A 16208-nucleotide genomic window follows, 5' to 3' on the forward strand; every position below is an offset into this window, starting at 1 on the left:
AATGAGTGTAGTGTACCAGGTGGGTACTCTTTGCCCATCCCGGGGATGCAGGGGACACTGTCCTTCCAGTTTAGTCTAAAAGCACTTCTGAGGAGTCTTAACTGAAACTACTGAAGCCATCATCTACTTGTGCTTTAGAGTCAGGGATTCCCCCTGGGGACATGATAAGTGCCCTGTCCGTTTTCATCCTGCTTCCCAAAAGGACGTTAATGCCCTCTACAGCTAGCGGGCAGTACAGGTGTTCAGATGTAACAGACAGTTCTTGTTTCTCTTCTTCAGGAGTTTCAGTGTTTGTCAGGAATTTGTGTCTCAGTTAAATAATGGCAGAGTGGATTATGTCAGGACTTGTGTATGTAAGTGGAGTTTGATATTTAAAAACATGTAACTGGCTGAAATTCATGACAGCAAAAGCAAGTCATTTATCTAGAGTTTATTCTACATTTTCATTATTTGAATCATCTGCCCTGTCTACACGAACAAACTTGATATTTAAAAGCATTTATTTTGAGATAATGACATCAGTAAAAGGGGTTGGTCTAATATGAAGGTATGGATATTTAAACAGCTGTCTTATCAGCCTAGTTACCAAATGACTTTGCTGACATTGTGTAGTTGTGTTGCCTTTTTTTTACATGAGTCCCCTGCACGTCACGTACATGTCTGTGTGTGACTTTCCCACCAAAATCTAAGCACTCTAAGGGATAGACTCGAAACTGTTATAGGACCCCCTCTCCTTTTCAAGCAGAATGAGTGAGAAACCCTGGGACAGAATTGTCGCATACTTGGTGTGACACATTTAAGACTTGTAACAAATGACTGATAATAGCAACGACTGCAAACTTCCTACACCCACTAGACCCACACTTTGTATCATTAGCTGGAGCCTACTTGCCCTTGTCTCACCGTGAGTACCTCTGTTGGCCCCTCAGTAGGGCTGTGCCTCAGGAAGTTCTAAATTCCTTAAAAGTCGCATTATGATGAGAGAAGAGGGTGCTTATCTTAAGGCTAAGAGTTTGAGGCCAGGCGATCTGAAGCGGTGAGTGATTTACATCCCTCTGTTTACACGGTGGGAGCTGCAGTCTGTACCTCAGGGGTGAGGCTCCACTGTTGGTAGGGACGGGGAGGATGCTCCTTGTGTAGCTGACGTTTTGGGGGAAACAGGGATGTCGCAGGAGCTGAGGAGATGGAGATAAGCAGCAAGAGGGTTGAAAGATGGAAGACTAAGTGAAAAAGAACATAGAGAAAAGACTGATACGTGGATGCGACCATGGAGAGTTGTGTCGGGTGATCTTAATGCAGTAGCACAGGATGTGGACAGTTCTATTCTGATTCTATTCTATTTCTGTTCTGTGATTTCTGTTCTTATAGCAACAATGGCTTCAGTCGTTGCTCTGTTAGCGCTGCCAGACCATCAGCAGTGAAGGCATTTATAAACCACATAAAACCTAATAGTGCTCTAGTACACGTTTCTAAAAGATCTTCTCCGCTTACGGGCGTCCTGCCATGGGAAAGCCGATCCCTGTTATCCTATTATCTGAGGGCGGTGTGGTAAATCAGAACCTGGAGTGACCCGCCCGTTTGAAGGCGTCGGAGCTTCCATAAACTGAGCTTAAATCTTGATAGTAAGGAAACAGAACGTCTCCCTGTTGGATGTTTAGGGATGAATTACACGTAGGGCTGTGCGCTTTGGCTCTAGCAGTGCCAGGAATGTCCAGCACTGTTCCCTTCCGTCGCTCCCGTCCCCGCAGCCCCCGCGGGCTCGGTTCGCTTGGGGGGGCGATGCTGGGAGAGGCCTTTGGGAAACTGCGGCTCCCGCGGGGCGTGCCGGTGTTTCCGGGTGTGTCCCGGTGCGTGTCCCGGTGCGTGTCCCGGGTGCGTGTCCCGGTGCCCAGGGCCGCCGCTCCCCCTCCCCGCGCTCCCCTTCCATCCCCAGGCCCCGTTTCCCGGCCCGGCCCCGCCCCTTCCCGGCGGGGGCGGGGCGGGGGCCCCGCTCACGTGACGGCGCGCGGCCAATGGCGCGATCGCGTGATGCGCGGCGCGGGCTGCGCGCGCGGCGGGGGCAGCGCAAGATGGCGGCGGGCGCGTGAGCGGCGGCGCGGCCGGGGCGCAGGGAGCGAGGCCCGAGGGGAGCGGGAGGGGCCGGCGGGGCCGCCCGGGGCGATGGTAAAATGACCCAGGCGGGCAAGAAGAAGAAGCGCGCCGTGAACCGCAGCATCATGCTGGCCAAGAAGATCATCATTAAGGACGGCGGGACGGTGAGGCCGGGGCGCGGCTGGAGGCGCCGGGGATCCCGGCGGGGGCGGCGGCGGGCGGGCAGGGCCCCGGCAGCCGCGCCGGTGGCGGTGCCCCAGCGGCTCCTGCGGCCCGTAGGGCAGTTCCGGCCGCGGGACGGGCTTGGGGCGAGGAGCGAGCGCGGCCCCAGGCGCTGGGCCCGGGCCCGGCGGGGCGTTGGGGCCGCTCCGGCTGCGGGGCGTGCCCGGGGCCGCGCAGGGCGGGGGTGGCGGCGCGGACCCCGTGCTCGATGTGCTCGCTGTGCTCGCCGTGCCCGCGGGCCGGGACAGAACGCACAGCCAGGGGAACGAGCTCCTGCGACTGAGAAGTCTCGCAAAGGGCGCCTGGAAGAAGGATTTTGCAGTTCCTCGCGCTGTCTTACATCCTCTGGAATACATAAATTTTAAAAAGAAGAGAAGTTGTTAAGTGGTTTTGGCTGTTGGAGCTTGGGGTTTGTTTGTGTTTTGGGTTGTTTTTTTTTAAATTGACGAGTGCCATTACTTCCGGTGTATCATTGCTCCTGGATTTTTTCCACTCTGTAACGTTCTGTGTCTTCCGTGTGTCCTCTTCTGAACACGGTGTCATTATTTCACATAAGAGACATCTTGACAGACTAAGTTGCTGATAGCCCTTCAGTTTGTCTTTTTGGATCAGTAGTGGAGGAAAGGGAGGTGTCAGAATCACTACACTTGTTCATCGAAGTGATGGCCATCTGTCTGGTTTACTTCAGTGTTAAGAAGCAAAACTAATTCCAGCGATGGCTGTTGGTGTTTTCCAGGACGTGTTTTCCCATTCTTTGTAAAGACAGAAATGTACGAGATTATGTTGTACGAACGTTAAATGCAAGTGTTTTAGAAGGACTAGTAAAAGCAGAGTAAATGCTGTTACTCAGGGGACATGATGCTTCGGAATTTCTCTCTGGAGCAATCACTGGTAAGGTGCAGTCTGCTTCCAAGTGCCCTTCACCTGTCAACTTTAACTTTCTTATGCTGAGAGAGGAGAAAGGATGTTACAATTAACTGCGTTCAGTGATACTTGTAGTGCAGCATTCAGTGCCTCCCACCAGGTCCAAAAGCAGAGTGCAAACTTGCGTGAGCTCTGTATGATGTTCGGCTTTTTAAAACAGTGGAAACACACCATAAACATTAGATGAAAGTGTGTAGATTGTTGTTGGGTAAGAAATTTCAGCTTGTGATACTTTCTGCTTTCAGATAAATGTTTTGGAATTTATTTGTTTTAAATACATTTTTAAAGTTAAGAGGTCTGGTATAGCAGAGTATTCTTTATAATGACAACAACAACTTTTTGCGTGGATTTTTTTTTTTTAATGTTTGCTCATTGCTCAGCGTCCTCAGCTGCTTTGTTACCCAGCACGTTGTGTTGGGTAACAGGTACATGAAAATGGCCCCCATGTCTTGAATGTCTCCCAGTGGCAAACCAGTAATTAATCAAGTACCTTCATGTACAGTTTCCAGACTGATTGGTTTGTTTTGAAACTGTTTGACATCAAAGAAAACTGTGTGAGCCAACAAGAAAATACAGCTGGTTAATGAGGCAGTGGCACAGGCGAAAAGAGTTTCTGATGGGGAATTTCGGTCAAATCTAACGTAGTTGTCACTGGGTCTGATGTGGCAAGGAAAAAAAAAAAACCTAGCAAAAATGAAACCCACCCATTGTTTCTGCAAAGCCTCTTCTCCCACCACAGTTTGTGCTGGGTCGTCTTGACAAGGCAGTGGGAGGTGCAGGAGGTTGGGTTGGTGCATGGGAGTATTTTTGGCTTGTTCTCTTTGCAGCTTTAGTAGCTGTATCAGAAAAAATGTGTAATGCTGTGTGTGCTCAAGTGTGTGTTGTCAGATTTCACCGAAGGAGAGGCAGTAACACCAGTGAAGTGGTTTCATAGAATGATAAATGGTTTAGTTGGAAGGGACCTTAAAGATCATCTTGTTCCAGCCCATGTAGTGGAACCTTCCACTACATCAGGTTGCTTAAAATCCCATCCAACTTGGCTGTAAACACTTCCAGGGATAGGGCATCTACAGCTTCTGTTTCAATACTTTTTTTTTCCCCAGTAATTTTAATTTTGTCTTCCTTTGTGACCAGCCACTATTTTTCTTATGTGAGATGATGAATTTTTGAAGCAGTCATGAAATGACTTTATTTGTGTACTTTATTTGGTGCCTTTTCCAGCAGAGGAGCAGCAGCTGTGATCTTATACCTGATATCTTTGTTGCTTTGGTAGTTATTAGGTGTGTGTTCTTAGGCTTGCCTGGCATGTACATTTTTTTATCACTGACATGGCTGACAGTACAGAGTGTTTGGTTAAAGACATCTTCCCTCTAACCAGGGTAAAGGGCATTCTCAGAGCACTGTTTTGTGCCACAGATTTAGCTGGATGTAAATACGTTCTGCTCTGGGTGCCTGGCTGCAGAGAATGGTTGCTGTTACTCTGATTGAGCATCTTGGTTCCACATTGTTCACACAAGGACTCCATATCTTTTATCTCCAGGTGTAAGGCCACCTGATTTGGTTGCACTTGGGTCATTACATTACCTGTCAGCCCATTTATAAAGCACAGGGGTCAGGTTATAGCGTAGGACAGGGCTGAACACCCAGCATCTGCACTGCACATGTTGGGGTAGGAGGGTGCATCAGACTGGTGCTGAAACCTTGTGGACTGAACACACGTGAAATATCTTAATGCACTGCAATTTATCTGCTTATTTATCTCCTTCCCTTTGTTTCCACCTCAGGAGTATTTTTGCTACTTTATAGTTGCAACCACCTTTAAAAGTGGCCATAGAGGAGATGATCTAAATATGGCTAAACTACCTTTTTGTGCCAAAGAGCACTGGCAATAAGAAAGCAAGGAAATTTAACCCTAGTGATCTAAATGTCACTTCTGTTTGTTTCTGCCAGCGTGTAGGAAGCATCTGTCGCTGTTGCTTACAGCTGGATGCCATGGCAGAGGGCAGCGGTCACCTGCCCGTGTGTCTCTGAGGTCAGCACGGCTCAGCTGTGCAGAACAGCCCCTGCTTTTGCTGTGCTGTTTTGGTCTGTGCGTGTGCTCTGCGAGGAGCTGCCCAGAGCTGGGGGAGGCACACGGGACAGATGGCCACTGAGCTCGTGTTTGCTGTGAATAGAGGTGCTCTTGACCCCTGTGCTTGGAGGGACGGGGACGGTTTGTGACACCCACCTCGCCATCTGTCATACCTTGGGGGGTCACGAGCCAGCAACGTGACAGGAATCCAGGGGCTGTGAGAATCAACCTGATTTTCTGATTTTATGACACCGAGCGAAACAGCCAATGTTGATACTTAGAGTTTGTGCAGAGCTGGATACATTTTTAACCCAAAGCTAAAATAAGGATTGTGGGTGGAAAGGGAAAGGAATTGTGGGAAGAGAAGATAATTATAGCCACTTTCTGTACCTAAAAAGACTGTTAATGTAACTCTTTAGGAGTGTAGGATGAAGAAATAGCAGGAATATCTGTATGGTATGTCTGTATTTACTGAAGAGAGCTTGGGAAAGAAAAATAGCACAATTCGATGGTACTTTTGTAACTCACCTTTTTCATATTGATATGGTTACCTTTAAAAAGTATGATCTTTTCTAGCAAGAGGAATGAGTAGCCAGTGAGGTTTTCTGTATTTATTTCCTATATTTGTTCAATAAGCTTTTCTTTTTTTTTTTTCTGTATTGTACATACTGGAATCTGGAAAGAAAAGCTAGGTATGGCTTGCATAAATCTCATAGTAAAAGAAAGATTCTAATATTACAGAACTGCAACTTGGAATTGTGTAGTATTTGAGCCTGGAAGGCACCTCTGAACATCTCTGATCCATCTACCCCACTCTCTTACCCCAGACAGGGTCAGCTGGAGCAGTTTGCTCAGGGCTGTGTCTGGTGAGGTGTGGGGGACGGAGGCTCCCCACTTCCCTGAGCAGTCTGTTTCAGGGGGTCCATGTTCAAGGCTTAAGTAGAATTTTTTGTATTTCAGTGTGTGCCTCCAGTCCTGTCACCGACACCTCTGAGGAGTTTCTGGCTCTTGTCTTTGCTCCCTCCCATCAGCTGCTTACACACATTGATAAGATCCCAGTGAGCCGCCTTGGGAAGCAGCTGAGGTCTTTAGGCTGTGTGTGCTCAGTGTAAGGTCAGGTCTGATCACATCAGTGCCACTCTTGGTAACACTTACAAAGCTGGGAGATTCGATGTTAAGGCAGCACTTCAGAGTTTAAAGAATGCATATGAGATTTCTGATGAGTTATTCATAGTGCCTTCATATGAAAATAATTACTGAACCATATCCTTAATTTGCAAATGTTGCACTGTGGCATGTTGTTTGACAGCATTTACAGAGTCTACAAGATGAGCAGGTTGTCCCAGTCATGCTCCTTTTTGTTCTTCTCAAAAGCTACTTCTGATTCTACTAAATCACTGAAGAATTCAAAGTTCCTTGTGTCAAATCTTTCGTCTGTATCACTTCCTGCATTTGAGCACCCTGTAGCTCTCAGGCCTGCACTCAGTATTTGGGAAGCGATCAGTGCTGTTCCTGAGATTTACTTCTGGTGTTTGTTATTTCAGTTTCTTTCCTGATTTAGAACTATCAAAGTTTTTGTGTGTAGCAGTGATGTCTTTTAGTAACAGAAGTGCTGTAGAGCTGTTTGATAGACCAGGTAATTAGATTTTGGGATAGCTGAGTGTGAACACTACCATGTTTTGGAATCGTGAAAACCTGATTCCATGTGGCATTGTGTAAACTTATGCAATTTTCTCAAGGAAAAGAAACTAATTCTCTGAAGAAGAGTCTGTTTTCCCTGTAGCGTCTTTGTTTCCCAGACTGGCAGTACAAGAGGGTAATATTTAGAGGTGGCAGTGAAGGATTCTGCAGACTAAAATCAAGACACTTCAGGACGTTATCACCAAAGGGTTAAAAAAAGGAATTTTGCCAGTTAGCTGTGCTGACTGTATTCCCAAGTTTTGAGTCCTGTTTAGTTGTTAATCCTTCTATTTTTAGTGTTCAAATGCATTTCTCGTTACTCTGATAGATGGTTAGATGTTTTAATCACCTGTCTTTTCTCTTGTTTTAGCCTCAAGGAATAGGCTCACCCAGTGTCTACCACGCTGCTATTGTGATCTTCTTGGAGTTTTTTGCTTGGGGACTCCTGACAGCCCCCACTCTGGTGGTGAGTGATTCTCTGGAGCTTTTTCTCACCGTACAGGATGTGGGGCAATTACTGCAAAGGCACTGAGCATCTTCTGAATTAAGTGAAAATCACATATTATTGAGCTGCTCTGTTGTGCAAGTGAAAAGTTCTGTATTTTTAGATGGTATCAAAAATTTCAAAATCTTTCATTTAAGCAGGGTAGTGGTGTAGCAATAGCTGTTTACATGCAAGTGTGCTAACACTCCAGCTTACACGTAAGTATTTTCTGATTGAAATCAGTAAGACAGTAATGCAGTTATCTTTCCTTTCAAGATGCCACAAAAAGTTGGCACGTTACAAATATAAGGACAAAAATACTTTAAATTTGGTAACATTATGCTAGCATGTGTGTGTGTAGCTGGGAGATCTTTGCTGACCTGGCAGTGTTTTAAACAGCAGCTTCGGAGCACAGACCCTGTTACACCAGTCAGAGCTTCCCTGTGATTAGTGAGACAGTCATACCAGCGTGTTTGTACCAAATTATTTGTCATGTAGTCGGTTGCTTTTAATTTGCATTTAATCTGTGAGTGACACATGCTGGCAAATTAAAAGGAGTGAAGGCTTAAAAATCTTGAAGCAGGCTCCACCTAAAATGCAGTCTTGGTGCAGCTCTGAAAGCTGATGTTAACCACGAACAGTGCCCTGGTATAGACGGCACTTTGGTTAATGAAGAGAGTCCCTGTCACTGCCACCAGGCACAGAGAGACCTGCATTTCTGGGCTCTGGTCACCGAGCTGGGAGGCACTTACGGAAGTGAGGTGATGTCTCTCCTCCCTCTCTCCGCAGTTCCCGACAGATGGCACAGTGACACGTGGAAAGTCTGGTCTGAGATAATTTTCTAGGTTCTCTGTGGTCTATTTAGATTTCAGACATTGAATTCCCAAATTAGTTTCCACGCAAATTAGAGGCTAAATACATTATTTGTGGTTTGCCTTTTTCTTCCTCTGTGTTCTGTGAAGATAAAAAAGTACTGTGCATCATAAAGTTGGATGTTGCATGAGCAACATTTGTAGTTAATATTGTGTAAATGACAGTGTTCATATTTTTTCTCCAGGTTTTGCATGAAACCTTCCCGAAACATACATTTCTGATGAATGGTCTAATTCAAGGAGTAAAGGTAAGCTGACAGAAGTTAATCACAAGCACAGTTTAAAGTGAATGGTGGGAGGAATATAGAAATGAATGCAAATTGAGTGAAACATTCAAGAGCTTTTTCAATACGGCTTTCCCAGTATAAGTAAAACAGAGGAGGAAATTGCTGCTAAAAAGGTAAATATGCATCACTTCACTTCTAGTAAGGTATGGCTTGGTCTGTACCTACTGTTTGGGTTCAGCAAATAAAAAAAGATAGTTGACTAATCCCAGATGATGCATATAGTGGTAAAAGTTGATAATTTTTACTTTGAGCTTGTTGCTCCAGTAGGGTATTTTCAATTACTTAGGTTTATGTGAATTCTAAATAGATAAGATTATAAAACACAGTTCATAAAACTGCTAGTATGACTGGATCATCTGTGTTTTGAATTTTGTGTAGTTCTGGGGTAACAGATCTCAAAATTTTATGGAACCAGACATGGGATAGAAGATCAGTAATGCTTGGTCACACTGTCTTTGATGCATTGCACTGTAGTCATCGACTTGAATCAAAATAGAGCCCAGGCTGCTCTCAGACTATGGTGTGCTCAGCTCTCACAATTCTAACCACTCAGTTCTAATTTAAAATGTTTTGTTCATTTAGGGCTTATTGTCGTTTCTCAGTGCCCCACTCATTGGTGCCCTGTCTGATGTGTGGGGACGAAAGTCCTTCCTGCTGCTAACAGTGTTTTTCACCTGTGCACCAATACCACTAATGAAGATCAGCCCATGGTTAGTAAATTCTTTCACAGCAGATTGACTCTTTCTTGTTAGGGCTGCATCTGATGCATTTGTTTGTATTGTTGTTGATAAATGTTTACGGTTCATGGGAGGTTGAGGCTTTTGTATTACGTGCAAAGCTGGGGGAACAGAGTCAAACTGAAGAAGCTGCCATGAGACCAGAGTCCTTGGTCAGAATTTTAACAACTGCTGGCTTTGATCAGTGTGCTGTAAGCCCTCGTCCTGCTCCAGCCCATGTGCAAACGCTGGGAGAACACTCTCCAGTAAACTGTGCAGGTCTGTAGTGTGGCCAAGTACTCAAATACCAACAGGCTGTGTGGAAATTACAACCTGACCTAATGTGAGTGGATGAAATAACCATTTGTAACATCAAATGTTGGTACAGTTTTACACTTCTGTTTCTCAAATTCTAAAATCCACCAGCTTTCATGCTGTGTGCAAGTTAGTAACCTCTTAACTGGCTGGAACATCCTCCAGGCGGGGCATGAACAGGAGGATGTGGCGGCAGCAGCAGCACAGCCTGCACTGACAAGAGGCAGCACCAGCTGTTCAGGGAGCTCTGTCAGCCTTTCCCGCTTTCTCTCTGGTCACACAGGTTGTCCATGCCCCTTTGGAAGGAGCTTGTTCCTAAGTGCAGATTAAGGTTTCAAACGCCAAGTGCTAGTGGCTGTAGCATAAAGATATGGCTTAATGTTGAAGCCTTTCTATGGCCAGATTCTCAAAATACTGAAGTTCCTAATTCACTTTGGGTCACAAACCAGTTGAATTTGTTAGTTGAACACCTCGTTTCCCAGTAGTACTTCATCACAGCAGTGTTTTGTAGATGTTACAAAATCACGCTGTTTGTACTCGGTGCACTGAGGAGGAGTTACACAACTCTATCAAGACACATTCACATTAGCTTTATCCAAGATTATCTCAATAAATCATCAGGATAAGTTGGACAGGGTGATTTACTGTTGAACTGCACTTGGGTTGAGTAGACTTTCTATTTAGCTGTTCTAATTTTTTTTATCGTGTTCTAGGTGGTACTTTGCTGTTATCTCTGTGTCTGGAGTTTTTGCAGTGACGTTTTCTGTAGTTTTTGCTTATGTAGCAGACATAACCCAAGAACATGAGAGAAGCATGGCCTATGGTTTGGTAGGTGTTATTTTGGCTCTTTTCCTGGGGTGTGCAGTACTAAACCCTTCAGTTTGTAACACTTTTCAAAGCTGCCTGTTTGTTTCTTCTGGGGCAAGTTGATTTTAGTTTGGAGTCAGGTTTTTCCATTTAATTGTTCCTGTCATCCAGTCTTGTATCTTTGGAATATTTTGCTTCTAAATTAACTACAGCTCATTGCTTCCCAGAGATATCAGCAGACTCTAGAGTTAATTAAATCCATTTATGTCAGTACATGCAAGAGCGCTGTGAGCCTCACATTGCTGTCCAGTTATCAGAAAAAGGTTTTCTTGAAAAACTGACTTTCTGAAACACAGAGCTGGTACCACAGAGGCTGATTAAAATGGTTAGGCTTCTGAAAACGAGGAAGGGTGGGTAATAACACTGCTGACTTGTGTCACTGAAACTCTTACCCGCTGTGTTTTGTTCCAGGTTTCAGCAACTTTCGCGGCGAGTTTAGTCATCAGCCCTGCTATCGGTGCCTACCTTGGTCGTGTGTACGGAGACAGCCTGGTTGTGGTCCTGGCTACAGCAATAGCCTTGCTGGACATTTGTTTCATCCTCGTTGCTGTGCCAGAGTCACTGCCAGAGAAGATGAGGCCGGCATCCTGGGGAGCACCCATTTCGTGGGAGCAGGCTGACCCTTTCGCAGTAAGCTACTTAAATAGGGAATATTCTGTCATTTGTAGATGGGAAGCTTTGGAGACAGGGAAGAGGCTGAATTTACTGTGTTTCAAGCCTGAAAACAAAGCCTTTATTTTTTAAATTTGACCTTCTTTCACTGTTAATACTTTTGCCAACAATCTTGCTAAACATGCAGGGAATGCTTTGGTGGTGCCACATAACCTTTTTGGGGGTTTTTCAGATCCTCGCTAGGGATGATTTCTGAAAATGAATATTTTATAATGTTTTATACTTTTCTCTTGCTGCAGTCACTGAAGAAAGTCGGCCAGGACTCCATTGTGCTGCTAATCTGCATAACAGTCTTTCTTTCCTACCTCCCAGAGGCAGGTCAATATTCCAGCTTCTTCCTATACCTCAGACAGGTAATGTAACATTTTGGTATGGATTTGAACAACAGTAAATTCACAGGATTTAGGAAAGTTTTCAGAATTGCTGAATTATTATGGGCAGTATAGATAACTAGTATAATTTAAAAGCCTCCAGCAACTGATTTAAGTCCTCTTGCTGTTCTGTTTTTCTCTCTTTATAGAGAGAGACAAAAAGAGTGAAGTGATGAATGAGCTATAAAACAATTTTTTGTACTTTGTAGTTATTTGCATTATTCTTGGATTACAAGTTCAGTATGTTAAAACTGGTTTTATTTTTTATTATTATTATTATTTTATTATTATTATTATTATTTTATTTTTTTCTATTAATGCCCTTTTGGTTTTGTATACTTGCTTTATTTAATAATAAAAAAAAAACAACTCCAAACCCTGTGACTTAGATTTCCTAAGTTAAGGAAGAGCTGAATAATAGTGGTCTCCTGTGTTGTGTCTTCCCTCACTGTGTTTGTGACATCCTGATACATGGTTTATGGTTAATAATCAAAATTGCCTTTTTTTAATATAGATAATGGGATTTTCTTCTGAAAGTGTTGCAGCATTTATAGCAGTCCTTGGGATTCTTTCCATTATTGCACAGGTGAGTTATTGCTCCGTGTGTCATTGATTTGCTAAGTTCAAAAGAATGAAGCACTGTGGAGAATTTTGGGAACATTCTGGTTCCATAAATGTGACTCACCTTTTCTATAGCTGTTTTTTTTCCAAATCTCTAACAATTGATTAACATGACAATTGACTATCATAGATGAAAAAAGTACTTGACAACCAGGGTTTGCTTCATTAATATCTGATATTATTGTGTTGGGAAAACTAACTTTGTGCATCAAAGGGGTGAGGGTTTGGTTATATTAATTCCTAAATAATTGCTATTTTTTGGGTAGAGGCAACTACTGCTTCTGGAGAATTTTATTTTAAAGCTAATTTATTTGTGTATATTTGTCATTGAGAATAAAATCTTTTCAGGGGTTTTGTTGTGTCTTTAATTATTAACTCATCAACTCATCTGTGTTTAACATTTAGAATGTTATTTTTCTGATTTTTTTTTTCCCCACCTTTTCCCCTGTTAGACAGTAGTTTTGAGTTTACTTATGCGTTCCATTGGAAATAAAAATACCATCCTGCTGGGCCTGGGATTTCAGATACTGCAGCTTGCGTGGTACGGCTTTGGATCAGAGCCATGGTACGTACACTGCATTTCAGTCTCCGAACGGTAGAGTTTTTGTCTCATTGTACCCTTTGTCCAAGGGACTCCCAAGTGTGTGTGAGGCATGTCCAGCGTTCCTGTGCTCCGGCGGTGCCGGGCAGTGATCCCAGTGTGTGTTTTGCAGGATGATGTGGGCAGCTGGTGCCGTGGCAGCCATGTCCAGCATTACCTTCCCAGCTGTCAGTGCCCTGGTTTCACGGACTGCTGATGCCGACCAGCAGGGTAGGTTTTGTCCTGGCTCTTGGAATTCTAGTCAGGGAATACCGTGCAGACATACTGGGGTCTCGTCGTGCTGCTCGTCAGGCAGCCCCAGCTGGCGGGCCAGCCCAGGCTCCTGAGCACAGGGCACCACGTGCTAAATCCAGGGGCCTTGGCAGTTGCAGTGCGTGCATCACGTGCGTCTGGCACAGAGGGAAAACCTTCAACAGGTCCCAACAGTAGCAGAATATTCAGCAAACTTATTGTCTATCTCCTGGCCTCTGAATGAGCTCAGCATGGCAAGTACTGCTCTGTGCTAGAGGCAGATGGAAAAATTACCTGAATGTACAGTAATGACCAGTTTTTTGCACCCCTTGTTTATTGCTACCCATAGTGCAACAGCATTTAGAGCTTTCCTGCTTGCATCAGTTTGAAGTGAATAAAGTCTGACACTGTTCTCATCTACCTGTATTTATACATGTATAACTAACTATTTTTAATGAATCGCTATTTTGCTTTTCCCAGGTGTTGTTCAAGGGATGATAACAGGCATTCGAGGACTGTGTAATGGTTTGGGACCAGCACTTTATGGTTTTATATTCTATATATTTCACGTTGAATTGAATGAACTCCCCATGCCTGAATCACCATCAGGAGGTAGTGTGGTTGCACAGTACCCTTTAGAACAGGTACGTTTCTTTTTTTACTTACAGCTTCCAATAGGAAGGGATCACGTGCCCATCAGTTTGATGCTGTGTTACATTTAGTGACACCAAGTGAAGAAGAGTGTAGAAAGAGGTTCTTGAGTCCCTCTTGGGCAGGGTCGTTGGTCTGTTTGTTTTTGACTGGATGCATTGGTTTAGTTTAACTCTCCAATAGACACAGGTGATGGTCATAGACAACTGTGACCCTTGTGAGCAGAACACCTAGAGGGAAGGATGGACTGATACCAACAGTGTACCAATGGTGTATGCTTTGGTTTTGTTGTCCTTTAACCAAGCTGGTTTTTTTAATTCCTAATAACTATTAATTTAATGAGGAAACTCAGCAGGAAGAACATGCCCTAGAAAAGGAAGTTGGCAGGCATTAATAAGAACCATGTGCTCCCTTGTCCTAAATCTTAGGATGTAACATTGTTTTCATATTTTTTTAAAAGACTCCACTGTATTGACCAGTGTATTTGGAAACAGCTTTTCCCGCTCCAGAAATTGGGATAATTAGCAATTGTAGTCTGTTAATGTGTGTTTAAAGGCTCACTAACATGTGGTGGTGTTACTGTTGTTGCTTTCAGAACTCCATAATTCCTGGACCCCCCTTCTTATTTGGAGCGTGCTCTGTGCTGTTGGCACTACTTGTTGCCTTGTTTATTCCTGAACACACAAACCTAAATGTACGATCCAGCAACTGGAAGAAACACTGTGGCAGCCATGGCCATCCCCACAGCCCACAAGCTCCTGGTGAAGCTAAAGAGCCGTTGCTGCAAGACACAAATGTATGACAAAAATCCAGGAAGACCCTTTGGACTCTTTTCATCAGCAGTTTGGGATACACATTCCAATTCCATCAAAATGTAATTTCTTAAGGTAATCTTAAGAAGTATCTTTCTGCATGAAATCTGTAGGAATTAAAATGGAGCTTTCTCCAAAGATGTTGCCATTGAACTAAAAACTTGCTTTTATAAACAAACTGTTACTTGTCTCTTGCCATGAAATACTGTTACTGCTAAACTTAACTTTCCATTCTAGTTCTGAGACAAAAAGTAGAGTCCAGGCATGAGCATGTGTCCTTGTTTCCTTACGGTGGTGAGCTTTAATTCTAGTCACGCTATGTCTCAATGAGACATATTGGCATCCGTGTGGACCCATTCGTTTTAAAATCTTGGGTCAGTTGATTCAAAGCCTTAATGTAAATGTACTCTAGTAGGGAGAAGGTAAATTGGTATCATTTCTTTTAAAAGTCACATGGCAGGTTTTTTTTTTTTAAGTTTGTACTAATACAAAAATCACATGAGCACGCTTGCTGAACAGTAAAAGTTATTTTTTATGTAAGTGCATTTACTCTTTCTATTTTTGAATAAACGGTAGTGTCAAACACTTGTTTAAACAGTAAGGGGGTGTTTTGAGCCTACAAATTTTAATACTGGCTCTAAAACTCTGCTTTCCTACGTACCGTTTATTATACCACTATATTTCTTCTGACGTTTGCGTAATCATAAGGACCTCAAAACTTGAATACACAGACTGAATATAAGCTGATAGCCTTGAATCTGTCCGTGTGCTATATAGTGGCCTTTGAGGACTGTCACAATAACCCTTTTGCATTACAGAGCTAAAGTTTTAGTCCTAAATTTTCAGGACCCTTAGTACAGAAGAGAGCTTTATATACAATTACTGATGTGAATTTCTCTAAAAGTGTATATTTTTGTGTCCAGTTGTATTATTTAAGTGTTCCTTTGTATAAATTTGTGTATAAAGTATTGTATAGGTTTAAAATGTTTTCATCTTGTGGTTATTGCTTAATGCTTTTTTACCTTTGAACATTCACCATGGTTGACCAAGAGCAGGAAAAAAATATGTAAATATACTGTTAATAAAGTTGAATATTTTAATGAATTTTTAAATAATTGTTAACGTCTCTTAAACCCTTAACTGAAGTGCCGTAGTGCATGTGTGTTACACTTCAGCAGGTGGGCAAAGTCAGCTGGAGTACAGGTGCAGCAGGTTTTATGTGTCAGATAAAGCAGCCTTGGAATTGTCCCTGCTGTCCTGGGCCAGGCTGGCTGCAGCTGGCTCCTTGTTCCCTGGGGGATGGAAGGCAACAGGACCACCACAGATCCAGGCTGCAAGAAACAGGTCAGTTACACAGCCCCCCTTTCCTGGGCTGCAGGGCCCACCATGCTTTTGTTTTGTATCTGCTCTGAAGAGCCCTGGGAGAGCGGGAAAGCTGCCACCCTGTAATTAGCAGCTTCCTTTGACAGCAGCTCATCTGTACAGGGAGACAAACAGCAAGTTCAGTCATTTACACCGACTGACACTGGGAAATGGGACTGTAAGCACAGGGTGGCTGCCAGGGGGAATTTGTACGGTGGATGGAGAAAGGAATAAGCGAGGAAGAAAACTGCAGAAGAAAGGTGAAATAAATAGTGGTGTTCTGCCACTCGCCTCATCTGGGAATTTTGGTATAGTGGAGATGTTGGTTTAGTACTCTTAAAACATTACTAATCAGAGC

General features: G+C 43.7%; 1 protein-coding gene across 1 annotated transcript; it reads left to right on the forward strand.

Annotated features, from left to right (window-relative positions):
* The first annotated feature begins 2094 nt into the window (after window positions 1-2094).
* MFSD14A (major facilitator superfamily domain containing 14A) lies at window positions 2095-15592 on the forward strand. The gene is made up of 12 exons (XM_050306810.1): window positions 2095-2255; window positions 7359-7454; window positions 8530-8592; window positions 9214-9341; window positions 10376-10490; window positions 10941-11159; window positions 11441-11554; window positions 12087-12158; window positions 12646-12758; window positions 12907-13004; window positions 13506-13669; window positions 14272-15592. Exons 1-12 carry the CDS (start codon window positions 2169-2171, stop codon window positions 14476-14478), a joined length of 1476 nt encoding a protein of 491 aa, XP_050162767.1. The 5' UTR covers window positions 2095-2168; the 3' UTR covers window positions 14479-15592.
* The last annotated feature ends 616 nt before the right edge of the window (window positions 15593-16208 follow it).

Source organism: Myiozetetes cayanensis, unplaced genomic scaffold, assembly GCF_022539395.1.
Source record: "Myiozetetes cayanensis isolate MyiCay16 unplaced genomic scaffold, myiCay2020 scf12, whole genome shotgun sequence".
Taxonomy (NCBI): Eukaryota; Metazoa; Chordata; class Aves; order Passeriformes; family Tyrannidae; genus Myiozetetes; species Myiozetetes cayanensis.